General features: G+C 37.9%; 1 protein-coding gene across 2 annotated transcripts in view; it reads right to left on the bottom strand.

The window, feature by feature from the left end:
* Positions 1-511: 511 nt before the first annotated feature.
* The window catches only part of C7H6orf118 (chromosome 7 C6orf118 homolog), a 77,248-nt gene continuing 62,733 nt past the window's right edge, over positions 512-15,026 (bottom strand). The window contains exons 10-12 of one of the 2 annotated variants that reach the window (XM_036765842.1): positions 13,069-13,122; positions 10,054-10,115; positions 512-1,017 (exon numbers count right to left, since the gene is read on the bottom strand). In XM_036765842.1, coding sequence (XP_036621737.1) covers positions 957-1,017; positions 10,054-10,115; positions 13,069-13,122 — 177 coding nt within the window. In that variant the 3' untranslated portion in view covers positions 512-956. The remainder of the gene's footprint in view (positions 1,018-10,053; positions 10,116-13,068; positions 13,123-15,026) is intronic. The other variant, XM_036765843.1, reaches the window with a different exon arrangement.

The following is a 15,026-nucleotide window of genomic DNA, read 5'->3' as shown; positions in this document are numbered from 1 at the left end:
AATTAAAAATGTCCTTACAATTAGAGCTACCCCAAAGTGGAATATGTTGCCTTGGGGAGGCTGTGGACATTCAAGCAAAGATAGACTGGGCATTGTTGGGGAATGTCATAGAGAAGTTTCTTACTCAGGTACAGCTTAGACCCTAATAGCCTCTGGATGGCCCTTCCAACTCTGAGATTCAAGGATCTTGTGATTCACTCCGTGTGTCTAAAGTTCCCTACCTCCTGAAGACTTTCAGGTTGAATCTTTTAACCCAGAAATTCCTAATTTTACTCTTATTGCTGATAGTATTACTCTCTGTGAAACTGCACCAAAGAAGAGACTCCCCAGGTTTCAAGACCTCAAGATAAAAATGAAACTCACGACATTCTGAAGTAGGTTTTTATGAGTTATCTCCTGTGTTCACTGAGTAGTCCAGGAGAGGACCATGGAAAATATTGATACATCCTCCTGACAGCAGCTGTTCACTCTGATACTACAACCAGGAAGCCACATGAGGATCAAGATATCAGTTGTATCAATTAGATCATTGTCAGGTTTTATTAAACACAAAAAAATCTGAACTTGCACTAAGCAAACATTCAAAACCAAATTGGACCTATATTACATTTATGCTAATTTTCCTATTTATGAAAACTATGCAAAGTATTTTCCCAAAGGGAAATTATTAAATGAAATCATTGTTTCTGCAAAGCTTCTATAGATACAGCATTACAAATATATACAAAGAGATAAGCAGAAAAAATTTACAAAAATGTTTTCACAACATATATATGTATATGTATGTACATGTGTATATATACATATCCCTATGTTTTTTGTTGGAAAATAATACTGAACTTGATTCTAAAATAAACAAAAAAAGGGATCAAACTGATTTAATTTGTATGTTTCAAAATGTCAAGGGCTCGTTCATGAGATCATTCTTGATGTTCACATGCCATTTTTTCAAGTACTCAGTAGTATTCTTCCGCTTCTTCAGATCTTATAAGGGCATCAAGGAAATCCCAAAATTTCCTTTAAATAGACAATTAAAAAAACTCATTAGGTAAGAGGAATTGTCTTGAAAATAAAAACATATTTCAACTTTAACATTTATTTTTGAACATAATTTACTTTGAATTGAGTATTCGGACAATATCCCTTCACCTTTATTTTGATGGGCATCTTAGTTCCTTTCTACAATAACATAGGAAGCTAAGATTTTACCAACATTATAGAAGCACTCTCCTATTGATGGTAAGGGATATAGTGTGATATAGTAAGAGGCTGCTAGAAGTAAAGTCAGGAAGCCTGAGTTCAAGCCTTGGTTCCATTACTTTCTAGATTTATAAGCATGTACAGTTTATGTAGATCAGCGGAACCAGGGCTGATTTGGGTTCAGAACTTGGCTCTGTTCATTACACCCTGTGTGATTACGGACAAGGCCTTTCCTTCTCTGAGCCTCAGTTAATCCATTTCTTCAATCACAAAGTTGGATGTGGCATTCTCTAAAGCCCTTTGCAGCTATAAAAATGATGTATAACTTATAAAACTTTGGAACTTGCAAAATTCTTTATTAGGGACTTTAAAAATCCCTTAATGGAAAATAAGCCCTAGGAGCTCACAGAGCAGTAAGGTCTTAAGTCCTGTGCCCACCATCCAGCCCCCACCACTACTGTTGCCTCAGAAGCAATGCATGTAGTCAAGTGCTTTTTACTATAACAAATTACCCAGGGGGCAGCAGCAGTTGAGGGATAGCCTAAGGGGACTTCTGCTACCTCTCCAGCTGCTCTTGATCCTAGAAGATGAAGTGTGTCATACATAGTAGGTGGAGAGCTGGACCTAGTTTCAGGAAGTCCTGAGTTCATATTTCATCTCAGATGCTAGCTGTGTGACCCTGGGTAAGTCACTTAATCTCTGTCTGCATCAGTTTTCTCATCTGTAAAATGGGGGTGATAATGGCACCTACAATCCAAGGTTATTGTGGGGATCAAGTGAGATAATAATTGTAAAGCATTTTCAAAACCTTAAAGACTTATATAAATGCAAGTTATTACTATCAGCTATTATTCACCCTTGGCAACCAGACGCATAATTGTAAAGCTGCACTTCAAATCAATAGAAACCTGGGTTTGAACCTCACCTTTATTCCTACTATTTTTGTGGCTATTTACTCCCCTAACCTTTCTCACTTAGTTACTTATTTGGTAAAATGGGTTGATACCTTTTGCTACCACTCAACATTGTTGTTGTGAGGAACAAAAGAAGTTAATGTATGTAAACTCATTTTCCAAACTTTATAAAATGCTATGTAAATGTCAGTTTTCACTATTATTACTATTAAAATCACTGCATACTTTGCATCAAAAGACCAAAAGACCTTTGCTCTGCCACTAGTCACACCTGGGTGAATTTAAGTATCACTTCACTTTACCTATCTGATCTCAGTTTCTCCATCTATAAAATAAAGGGGCTAAACTATATGACCTCAGAAGGGTTTCTTTCCAGATCTGAGACTATTATTATTAGAGGCCAGCACATTATGTTCCAACCACTGTAAGTGAATATGAATGAAAGAGAAGAGAATAATGGGCCTCTCTCACACCATGGCTTTCTTTTATTGTGGTTTTTATTTCAAATGGCCTTTCTCTTCCAGATCTCATCATTACTTTCACATGATACTGCCTTTAAAAGGTCAATCAGGTCACACTACAATCAAAGTCTATTCTCCACCATGTCCATCCACCACACATGCTTCTTCTCTAAACATGGGGATCTGTCAGCAATGGGCCATTCTGTCCCCACTCGTGGCCCACTTCTTCCCGAAATGTGTTACACTTCTCAGATGACAATGGAATAAAACAGGCCAAGCAATAACTGTACATATTCGTGTTCTATCTTGTCCATGGATGCATCGACATCATAAAACAAAGATGAGGGAGCAAACCATTACGGTCATTTTATTCTATGACTTACTTTGAATACCTTGTAATATTTTCATGATTGTTTCAGAATGAATGTTGATTTGAAGTCCTCCACAAAGTCCTACTCTGATGTTTCCTCATGACCTGTAGGTGACACTAAGCTCTTGAAAGCCATTCCCATGTGAAGATGTGGCAGGTTTTCCATTCTAGATATGCTGTAAATATGGCTCCAGCAAAAGATGGAGTCTGTTTTCTGAAAATCAGCTTAGCTAACCATGGATAGACACATCACCGGTAGTGTGGCCACCTAATAATGAAGTCTTTGTTGTTGCTAATGAGAATCCATGAAACAGAGAAAAATGGCAAATGGTCACCAGTCCTATGCAGCCCATTTCCCATTTCTACAATGATGGTGGAAGTGTGGTAGGAAAGAGAGCAAAGGGGACTAAAAATTAGTTTCAGTCTATAAAAACTTCAATTTCACCTGTGATATCTTCATCCAATGACCATTGAGTGGACATATTGACAGGGGAGCTGAATTGTATTAGGAAACTAGAAGAAGAAGGAGTTTTCAGTTAAATGAAAAGATTTAAGAGTCTTTGAAGAGGTAAAGAAAGGATTTGGGGGAGTGAGTCTTGCTGTGTAACCAAAAGCTACAGGACATATTATTTCCTAGGGGTATTTTCTCATCACTTATTGTAATACTAATGAGAAGTATTTGCAAAAGGACCACCAGGAAAATAACTGCAGCTTATTCATTGATGTTAACAGCGAAGGACAAAGTAGTAGAGAAATTTTACGAAGAATTTTATAAGACCTTCCAAATCAAATCAACATATTCTGTGATACTTGGTGACTTTAATGAAAAGATTAGAAAAGGCAAAGATGGGAAGAAATATGTATATACATATATGTGTTTGTGTATATATATATATACATATAGGTATGTATATACCTGTATACATACATACACACATGTAAATATATATGTATGTATATGTAAAAGTATGCATCAGAAGCAATGATAGAGGCTAAAGATAATATGGAAGTTTCATACCTCTAGATTATGAACATTTTCTTCAGAAAAAGAATTGCTAAATTCCTGAGCACCAATAACATCAAGAAAGATGAAACTACATTTCAGCAGACAGGAAAAGACTTATTGTGGATATAGAAATTATCCCCAAGTCAGCGTCTGTGAAGAGACCATCAATTCAAAGAAGTTAAAATCAAGATTTATATTCAACAAGAATAGTAACGAGAAAAAGATATATACAGTTTAAAAGATTTAATCCTATATTATCTAAATAAATTTTTAATATAAAAGCTGAGAAAGGAATAATAACCATTACTATAGTGCCACTTAGAACCAAAAGTTAAATCAATGTAAAATGTTTGCTACAGGGGAACAAAAGAGCCCAGAAAGGGCATTGCTAGGGCCCAGAAAGGGCATTTTTAGAGCCTAGAAAGGGCAATGTTAGTCGGCAAATATTTGACTTACTTAACAAACAGAGGGCTGGGTACAAAGGCAACAAGTCAGAGCAAATTCATCTGTAAAATCTTGTGAAAAAGAATAAAGAATGATCATGAGGAATGTTTAAGAAAAACCTAGCAAGATATCTAACTAAGGAGGTCATCCCAAGGGCACTTGATAATGAAAATGGAAAGACAGTATATTGGACTTAAACAGAAGAAAAATGGGGAAAAAATTACCAGGAGAAAAACCCATTTTAACAATTTTATCTTTTTTCCCCATCAAGAACGGTGGAACCACTATACTTGGACCCCCATTTCACGGACCTTGAAGTTCTCATAAAAGAGGCAGAAATGGCCCAAAAGAGAGTAATAATAGGGAAAGCAGCTATACTGGATCAAGTACATAGAGCAGCGGATAGAGTGCAAGGCCTGAATTCAAATCCTGACTCAGATACTAGCTATATGACCTTGGGCAAGTCATTTAACCCCCTTGCTTCAGTTTCTTCAGCTGTTAAATGTGAATACAAACAGCACCTGCCTCCTAGAGTTGTTGTGAGGATAAAATGAGAAAATACCTGCATAGCACTTAACGTAGCATCTGGTACAGAGCAGGCAAGACATGAAAGCTTTATTATTCTTGTAGTTCAGTCATTTCAGTCATGACCTTATTTGCTGTTTTCTGGGCAAAAATACTAGAGCGGTTTGCCATGTCCTTCTCCGGCTCATTTTACGGATGAAGAAGCTGAAGCTAAAGGTTTAAGTGACTTGCCATGGGTCACGCGACTATGACGTATCTGGGGCCATATTTGAACTCAGATCTTCTTAACTCTAGGCCCAGCACTCTATCTACTGTACTGCCAAGCTACCTGATATAATATTAGTTATTATTATTATCATTATTATTATTTAGAAAGGAGCTCCATGTTAGAATCAACAACAATTTTGAAGGCACGAAGGGACCAAAATGGAACTGATCTAAAAGATAAGATATTAAAGACGTGGGAAAAATATCAGACTCTGTTAATACCCAAAAAGGCAACCACGAAAACATCAATTGCTGTCAACCTGACTGCCTAAACTCCCACCTATGCACAATCATCATGAGGATCATCTATATATACTGATATATGTATGTATATATATATATATATATATATATATACTGAATTGAGTGCATCCTTGCTAAAGATATTAACAGGAAAGAAGAAAGTTTCTGAAGTTGCTGTTCATCCGGGGGCCTTATCTTTACCACCTCACCACTGATCTAAAGATGTAGCTGAAATACAGATTTTATTGTGTTTATTGTTTATTGAATATGAAAAAGCATTTGACTTGGTAAAACAAAATCCTGCTTTATTGGATCTTTTACAACAAAATATCTCCCCATCTTTATATCAAGATTATTCAAGATTTCTTGGAAGATATAACAGCAGAAATAATCCTGTTCAGTAGTGCTCTACAAATAAACATTGGGAAAAGCATAAAAGAATACTTAGAAAAAATATTGTAATGGAGGCAGTCTAGTGCAGAGTCCAACTTGGGGAAGGATTCCTGGTAGATGGTGAGGTCTTCAGATGCTTGTTTTTGCAGATGCCATTGTATTAATTTCATCAAATTGTGAGACACTACAAAGCTTCCTAGAAGATTCACTCGAAGAGATTTAGCCTGTCCATCCACACAGGAAAGACAAAATGGATGAAGAATATATACTGCCTAGATTTCAACAGGCATCTGAAAGGACATCTAACAGAGTTCTTCCAACAGTATGTATGTCTAGGACAGACAATACAGAAAGGATAGTGAGCTGGGCCCAGAGTTGAAAAGGAGAAGAACGGATTGGCTCTGGAAATTTCTGGAAATTGTAAAGCATTTTTATAGACTCTAAGCTTCCTACAACATCAAAAGCTCCTCTTTCCAATGCATCATAGTGATGTTGCATTGTGGCAGCAAGATCAGGAACACCATTACCTCCAAAAAAAATAAAGAAGAGCATCAGAGAGCAAAGAAAAGGTGCATGGTAGAGTATAACCAGTTGTATCATGGAATCAATGAGGACTCTGGAGATCAGTAAGCAAGGATATCTTCAAGGAATTATTGGGGGAAAAAATAGATGGGCAGGTCATGTGGCAAGACAAGAGCCGTAATTGGAACTCTTAAACTCAGGACAAATTCATTTGAGTGGAGGTGGGGGTGGAGAGGAGTTGCAGAAGAAAATCTGACCATGGTTATAGTCTTTGGCGGGGGAGGGGGGTGGCAAGGAGCAGTATTCCCCAAGAGCATGGCACTCACTGCAGGAGGGAACATGCCTTATGTAGAGTCACGTGATCATTCAGGTACAACTCTGCTTTCTAGTAGTATGGATGAGTGGAAGATCATATTATCAGCGAAAGGAGTAGTGAAACACACTAGTCCCAGAAGCAGTAGCAAAGGTCAAATTGTCTATTAGCACCATCCCAGGGAGCAAGTTCCTAGAAATGTCTTACCAATTCAACCTATAATACCGCATATTTTGCCTTCTCTGAATAAAATTTAAAAAAAGACTGTTTTAATAGTACAAGGAACACTTGGAGTTACCTACTTTGAAGAACTTTGTGTGACTAAAACTTTGAGTTACTTCTATGATGAAATGCACACGCGTTAAAGTTAAAAGAAGTTGTAGAATAGGCAAAGAAATACTTTGAACAAGAATCACAGGCCTAAATTAGCTCAATTAAAATTAGTTAAATTCCATGAGTCTGAGTTAGCTAGCAGTCATTTGATCATCTCTTGCTCTGATGAATTTCAGCAATCCATTTAATAGTCTCGCCCTCTCCTTTAGACAATTTGGAGAGAGATAATTTTATGTTGGTTAGAAGATGACAAGGGAAAAGTGCAACGCTCATGTAATACTGACATTCTCTGATCAGAAGACTCCTAATTAAATGATCCCACCCCCTGCCGACAAATTGATGGAATTTGCAGGATCTAATGAGCAAGTAACAGACACGAAGATGCTATGATCCAAAAAGAAGTATGAAAAATATTTACATGTTTTTACCCCCTTTATAATGCATGCAAAAGTTCTCCAGAATCAAGGATGCTGGTCAAAGGTCCAGCCACACCCTAGTTACCCTATAAAAAGAAACATGCCCTAAATAGTAGATAGTTATGAGGACTGTAAGCTTGAACGGTTGGATAGAAAGCTAGCTGTAGAAGAACTATCCAGATCTCAAGAGATTTCTCTCCCATTGGCCAGGTTGTCTTGCAGCACACAGCAGAAAGCAGACCTGGTTAATGAAGATATAAGACTGGAGGATCACTGTAAAATGACAGCAAAGGCTATTGGCAGTGGAGCTAACAAGAGGAATGGGACCAAGGAGTCCAAATGGGGTCTTACCCAACAGAGACACATCACCCCGGGAGAGCAGCATGAAGGAAAATGGGTCATTGGATCCTGAAAGTCTCAGAAGCATGAGTTTTGCTAGTTGCATGTCTTCTCTATGTGTGTTCCTCAATTAGCGTTCTTCCGAATGCCCAGTCTTCCCACCCTTTCTGTAAAAAGCAACATGGTTTGAATCTCTGCTGGCCTACCCAAGGCTTACTGCCTTGGCATGTTGAATAAAATCCTTTTAACTGTTTCTTCATGGATCTGCCTGATTAATCAGGGCAAAGTCCGAACAAAGATTTCTTTTAACAGCTGGAAGACTTCAAACTCATCATGCCCCAAATGGAACTCGTTACCTTTTCTCTCAAACTTTCCCCTTTTCTGAGTTTCCACTTTACCGTTAAAGGCACTGCCATTCTCTCTATTCCTCGGACTCTTAACCATGACATCATCCTTGACTCCTCATTTTCATTGGTCCCTCATCCAATCTGTTGCTAAATCTTGCCTTTTCTACCTTCACAACTTCTCTCTTATGTTTGGGTGTCCCCTTCTCTCCAACAACTACCAAAACCCTCATTTAGGACTTCATCACTTTGTGCCTGGACTACTGCATCCTAATTATCCTCTCTAATCCACCTTCTAATCATCCTCCTTGACTCAAGTCTCCACTCCCACTCTGATCCATCCTTCACTGAGAAGTCAGAGTGATTTTCCTAAAGTGCAGGTCTGACCATGTCACTCCCTAACTCAATAAACCTTTGTGGCTACTTATTATCTCCAGGATCAAATATAAAGCCCTCTATTTGGCATTTAAAGCTCTTCATAACCTGGCCCTTCCTTACTGTCGAGTCTTCTTGCATTTTATCCCCCTCTAAGTACTCTGCTACAGCTAGGTACAGCTAGGTGGTGCAGTGGATAGAGCACCAAGCCTGGAGTCAGGAAAACCTGACTCCTTCCTTCCCTCCTTCCCTCCCCTCCACCTCTCAGCTTCCCTGACTTTCATTAACCATCTGTTCAAATCTCACATTATTCAGGAGCACATTCTGATTCTCCTCAGCTACTAAGGAGGCCTTCACCCCTCAGATTACTTTCCATCTACTCTGTATGAATCTTGTGTATACTTGATTATTTAAATGTTTTCTCCTTTATCAGAATGTGAGTCCCTAAAGTTAGGTACTGTTTTTTCCATCCTTCCTTTCTTCCCTCCTTCCTTCTTTCCTTCCTTCCTTCCTTCCTCCCTTCTTTCTTTCTTTCTCTTTCTTTTTTTCCTTCCTTCCTTCCTTCCTTCCTTCCCTCCTTCCTTCTTTCCTTCCTTCCTTCCTTCCTCCCTTCTTTCTTTCTTTCTCTTTCTTTTTTTCTTCCTTCCTTCTTTCCTTCCTTCTTTCTTTCCTTCATTCCTTCCTTCCTTCCTTCTTTCCTTCTTTCTTTCTTTCTTTCTTTCTTTCTTTCTTTCTTTCTTCCTTTCCTTCCTTGCATCCTTTCTTCCTTCCTTCTTCTTCTTCTTTTTCTTTTGGTATCTCCAACACTTCTCGAAGTGCATCTCACAAAGTATTTAATAAATGCTTGACTAACTACATTAATGATCTCAGTGTCTCTAATACTTTCTCTACAACATGCTAATCAACAATGAGGCAAACACTCAAAAAGAAGCTACTAAAAGGTAAGTATGTGCAGATGCCCATCCTGCAATATAAGTTACTAGAGCACAGGAATTGACTATAGATTCATGCCTACAATAGATTTTGTTGGTGTTCAGTCATTTCAGTCGTCTGACTCTTTATGACCTCATTTGGGATTTTCTCAGCAAATATACTAGAGTGCTATGCCATTTCATTCTCTAGCTCATTTTACAGATGAGAAAACTGAGGCAAACAGGGTTAAGTGACTTGCCCAGGGTAACACAGCTAATAAGTATCTGAGGCTAATTTTGAACTCAGGAAGGTGAGTCTTCCCGACTCTAGGTCTGGTACTCTGTCTACTGTGCCACCTAGCTGCCCATAATAGGTTGTAGTCTGGTTTAATTTATCTGCTTTTCCTTTTAAAGCTTATGATGCTCCATCTTATTTGACCTTTTCCTAACAACTTTATGAGGGAGAAGTATGTATTATCACTTCCATTTTACAGATAAGAAACTGAGACCCAGAAAGGTTTTCCACTCGAGTACATAGAAATCAAGAATAATAGGCAGGTTTTGAATCTTTCCTGACTCCAGGTGTATTGCTTTTTAGTGTGGTCTAATTTGATATGAATTGAGCTGTTACAAAAATATATTGCTACCATTGCTTTCCTTAAGTTACTCATACTTACTGCTGCTCTTCCTGGCTTACTTTATACCTGTCAAGGTTTTCTTTGATTTTTAATTCAGAGTCCTACCAAAAAGAACCAAAAATAAATAAATGAACCAGCCTATCTCATATAAGATCTGTAATTCAATTCTATCTCCCCTTTTAGAGGCCTTATGCCAACTCTTGCCATCACACATTTATATATGAGCAAGCACATACGTATTATGGAGGGAAGCACACATATCAAGCTAATTAGAGACAAAGTTAAGAACACACCTGCTCTCAAATAACTGAAAACTAAAGGGGGTAGCATATATATTGGGGAATTGCTAAAGAAAATTTGGTTATGAATGTAATGGAATATGATTGAGCCATAAGAAATGATAAAAAGGATGGTTTCAGAGAAACCTGAGAAGATTTATGGACTGATGCAGAATAAAGTGAGAATAACCAGAACAATTTCTATGCAACAACATAAAGACAAATAGCTTTGAAAGACTTAAGAACTCTGATCAATACAATAACCAACCATGAGAGAACTGAGGATGAACAATGATAATCCACTCCCTGACAGAGAGGTGATGGCTTCAAAATGTAGAATAATTCACACATTTTTGGAAATGGACATTTTGGACATGGTAAATTTGTTACAGAGGTTTTAGTTTTCTTTTTTGTTTGCTTCATTTTTTTTCTTTTTTTAATAAGTTAATTTATGTATTTTTCTTTTTCGGCATTCACTTCCATAAGTTTTAAATTTTCTCCCCCTCCCTCTCCTCCCTCTCCCCAAGACATCATGCAATCTGATATAGGCATTACATATACATTCCTATTAAACATATTTTCATGTTAGTCATGTTGTATAGAAGAATTGGAACGAATGGAAGTAACCATAAGAAAGAAAAACATAAAACAAAAAAAGAAAATAGTCTGCTTCGATCTGCATTCCAACTCCATAATTTGTTTCTTTTTAATAAAGATAGTGGAAGGAAAAGAAAATAAATGCTTGTCACTGGAAACTTTAAAATCAAATTTTAAAAAAGAATGCCAGACTACAATTATTTAGGACTGAAGGGTTGGTTCAGACAATACAATTCAATTTCTTTTTTCTCCAGTCACTTTACGCCCTTCTTACAATTGATTTCAATGTTTGGGATAGTTATAGAAACTGGGCAAAATCTGATTACAATATTACATAGTGTCACTTAATAGTAATATACTAATGGAAAAATCTAAAATTGTTGAAGGTTTTGACCAGTCTAAATGGTATATTCCTTGCTAGTATCAATGCCATGCTGGGTCACATTTGTTAGGAGCTCAATTTCTCCCAGCCCCCTTACCTCACACTCTAGTCAGGTTCCATTTACCTTAGACCTACAGGTTAGCCATTCTCAGAAATTCTTTTCCTATCTTAAAAGGAAATGCATGAAATTTTAAGGGGTCATGGCACAGGGTTGCCTAAAGTTGTCAAGGTCTTGTTACCAGAGATTCGTTTCTTCTGTTGGCCAGTCCTTCCCTCTCTCTCCTGGTTCCTGCTCACTTGCCACCTACTTTGGTTTTACCTTCTAGTTTTTATGCCCTCCAAGTTTTTGGCTGCTTGCCTGGTTTCTGACCTGCTGTTTGTCCTAATTCTCATTATTTATGTGTGTCCTGACTCACCTTGCTTATTTGGTTTGCCCATCTTGGCTCTGTTCCTTCAGTGCGTAACCTTGGCTTCCCGCCTCCTACATCACCCACACACAGGCTCAAAAAAAACAGTGATCCATTAAATATGATCTCATTGTCTCTGGCAAAGGCACCAATGGATGCTGTTAGAGCATTTGGTCACTTTCCATGACATCAATTTGAAAAGATTAAGGATATAATTTAGCTTCCTTCAATAGCCACCTATAACACCTTAAGGACTATTTCTATAGGTTCCTAACTGTTCTCCTTTTACAACCTCTGCTCTCTCCAGCTCATGCTTTTTATATTACCTCATTCCTTCACCAAGAACCTTTTCTATTGTATCAAGAATAAAATTTAAATTTCATATCTTGGAGTTTAAGTCCCTCTGAAATCTGGCTATGACCTACCTCATTCTGTGTGAGCTCAGCTATTACCAAGACTACAGGAAACCTTAAGAAGTATGGACCAAAGTAAAAAAAATGATAAAACAAACAATTCCAGGAAAACAAGGGAAGATTTTTATTAATTTATTCAGAATGGAATATACAAACAAAAGAACAACATACACAACGCTACAACAATACAAACAAAGAGATCACTGAAAGAAGCCAAACTCTGAATGACTGGGGGGAAATGATCTTTGATAACAAACGGTAAAACATAACTGCTTCCTTATAACAAAGAGGTGGGGCACTACTATGGCAGAATACTATATACCTTGTAACAGAGTGACTGTATTAGGTGCTTTTGCTTAATAGTTCTTCCTTGTTACAAGGGAGGGTCCAAAGCATCAATAAAACACCAAGACAGACACAGAGACATAGAGAGAGAGACAGACAGACAGAGATAGAGAGAGAGACAAGTTGGTTAGGAATGGAAAAGCATGCTAAGTCTTTGGAAGATGAGTCATCATTACCCTTCTCACAACTGTTGTACATTTCACTAGAACTTCTGACTCTCTCTGCTTTGGACCCCCAGACCAAATTCCTGGTTTTGACTTCTTAGATGTCTTTATTGGCTTGTCTCTCCAATGAGCCCAATGATGTTCCTGAATTAAACTAGATCCCAAACCTGCACCAAAAGCTCCTTGCTGAGGTGACAGCCCACCCTCAGAGACCAAGTCTCCAAGGAGCAGTTTATAATGACTACAAAATCCTTTTTTCCTGAAAACCTAGAGCCCTTCATTCTGTATGTATAGTTTTGAATTATTTTCCCCTAAACAGAATTACCTTATATTTCTCCAGATTAAAGTTGGAATAGTTAAAGGCTATATGTTCAATGAGATATTAGGAAGACAGCTTGTTGGTGTTATAGAAAAAGCAGACTTAAGGAAAACTAATCTCAATATAAAACCAAATGAAAAAGAACTCACCATTATTTTTTTCTTTAAAATCCCATTAACTGTCTCCAACTTAATAGCTTCAGTCTGAATGAGAAATGGGAAAAAAAAAGATTAGATATCTATTTAACATGGATTTTTAGTTTAAAATACATAGGAAAAAAAATCTACATGTCCTAATGTCCCAAATACAGGCAAAAGTGGTATGGTATCACTATTTACATTTTAGCTGAATAAATGAATTTCAGCTTGTGCAGGAGAAGTATCCCAGCACACAACTTGAAAGCCACATATGATTGATGAGATCTAGAAGTTTAGAGGAGGTGAGTTAGGATGCCTTATACCACCATGGGACCTTTGAGCCAGAAACACATCCATCGCAGAGATGTGGGTCTCTTTTATTTTTAAGGGATTCTGAAGACACAAAACTCTGCTGCCTCCTTTGGGAACTCAGTCCTATGAATAATAGCCCTCTGTGTGAAAAGAAAGAAAAGAAATTCTCATAACTAATGTGAATGTCTGATCGAACATATCCAGCTCATTTTTCTTTTTCTTTCTTTGTTGTTGTTGTTCAGTCATGTCCAACATCTCATGACCCCATTTGGGGCTTTCCTGGCAAAAATGACTAAACGGCAAAAATGTTGGGCAGCTAGGTGGCTCAGTGGATAGAGTGCTGGCCCTCACGTCAAGAAAACTCGTCTTCCTGAGCTCAAATCTGGCCTCAGACACTTACTATATGACCCCGGGCGAGTCACTTAACTCTGTTTGCCTTGCTTTCCTCATCTATAAAATGAGCTAGAGAAGGAAATGGCAAACCATTCCAGTATTTTTGCCAAAATGGAGTCATGAGGAATTAGATATGACTGAAACAACTAAACAATAACATTATGAGGCAGGTAGGCGGTGCAGTGGACAGAGTTCTGGACCAGAAGTCAGAAAGACTCAGCTTTGTGAGGACAAATATGGCCTCAGATACTTACTAGCTGTGTGACCCCGGGAAAGTCACTTAAACTTGTTTGCCTCAGTTTCCTCATCTGTAAAATGAGCCGATGCCAGATTGAAACTCACAAATCTGGGTCTTCCTGACTCCAGGTCCAGCACTCTATCCACTTTGCCACCTAGCTGCCAAATGAAATGGTAGGCTTTGGAAAAATAGGGATCCGTCCATCAGGGTGGTCTATCGGAGCTTATATTAAAAAACATAGCTTCAAAATCACCTCCCATTCCTTCACGGCTATGGAGGAGGGCTTGAGAGCAGCTAAACTCTTATATAAGAATGATACCTCACATCTTGGCATGGGATTGTACACTTTTAAAATACTTTCTCAGAATCTCAATTCATCTTCATAACAGATCTCTGTAGTGGACTGGGCACTTCTGATTATTCTCATTTACAGATAGGGAAACTGAGGTTCAAAGATACCAAGTGATGCCTAAAGTTAAACATGTAATTAGTGGCAGGTTCTACAACTAGGACCTCAGCACTTAGAAATGTCGGTTTGGGTGATTTCTGCATGACAGTATCGCAGAATTGTCCACGAAGAGCTTCTGCTTCTGTCTGTGCTCAGACTCCATGGTTTGTCAGAAATATGTCATTCTGTCACAGGAGACGGTTTGTCCACTGCATACCTGACAGTGAGCCATCTCTTTTCTGTCCAGAAGCATTTGAAAAGTCTCATTTTGGCATAAAAGATTTGACTCACGATGATTGACATATAGCACACACTTAATAAATATTTGCTGACTGTTTGTCCGTTTGTTTTTAGCTTGGTGCTAGAAAATTGTGAGGTTATGGTCTGTGACCCTCAATTCAATGGCCGGTTGAAAATTAGTTAGATTTTCCAGACATTCATTGATTTCAGAACTAATCCATAGTCTATCAGTCGAAAAGCATCTTTTAAGGTCTCAGTATGTTTCAGGCATTAGGATAAATGCTGGGGATATAAAGGAAGGCCAAAAAAAAATCCCTTTCCTCAAGAGGTTCACATTCT

The sequence above is a fragment of the Trichosurus vulpecula genome, chromosome 7 (genome assembly GCF_011100635.1).
Source record: "Trichosurus vulpecula isolate mTriVul1 chromosome 7, mTriVul1.pri, whole genome shotgun sequence".
In the NCBI taxonomy this organism is placed as follows: Eukaryota; Metazoa; Chordata; class Mammalia; order Diprotodontia; family Phalangeridae; genus Trichosurus; species Trichosurus vulpecula.
This window is presented reverse-complemented; position numbering and strand designations above follow the sequence as displayed.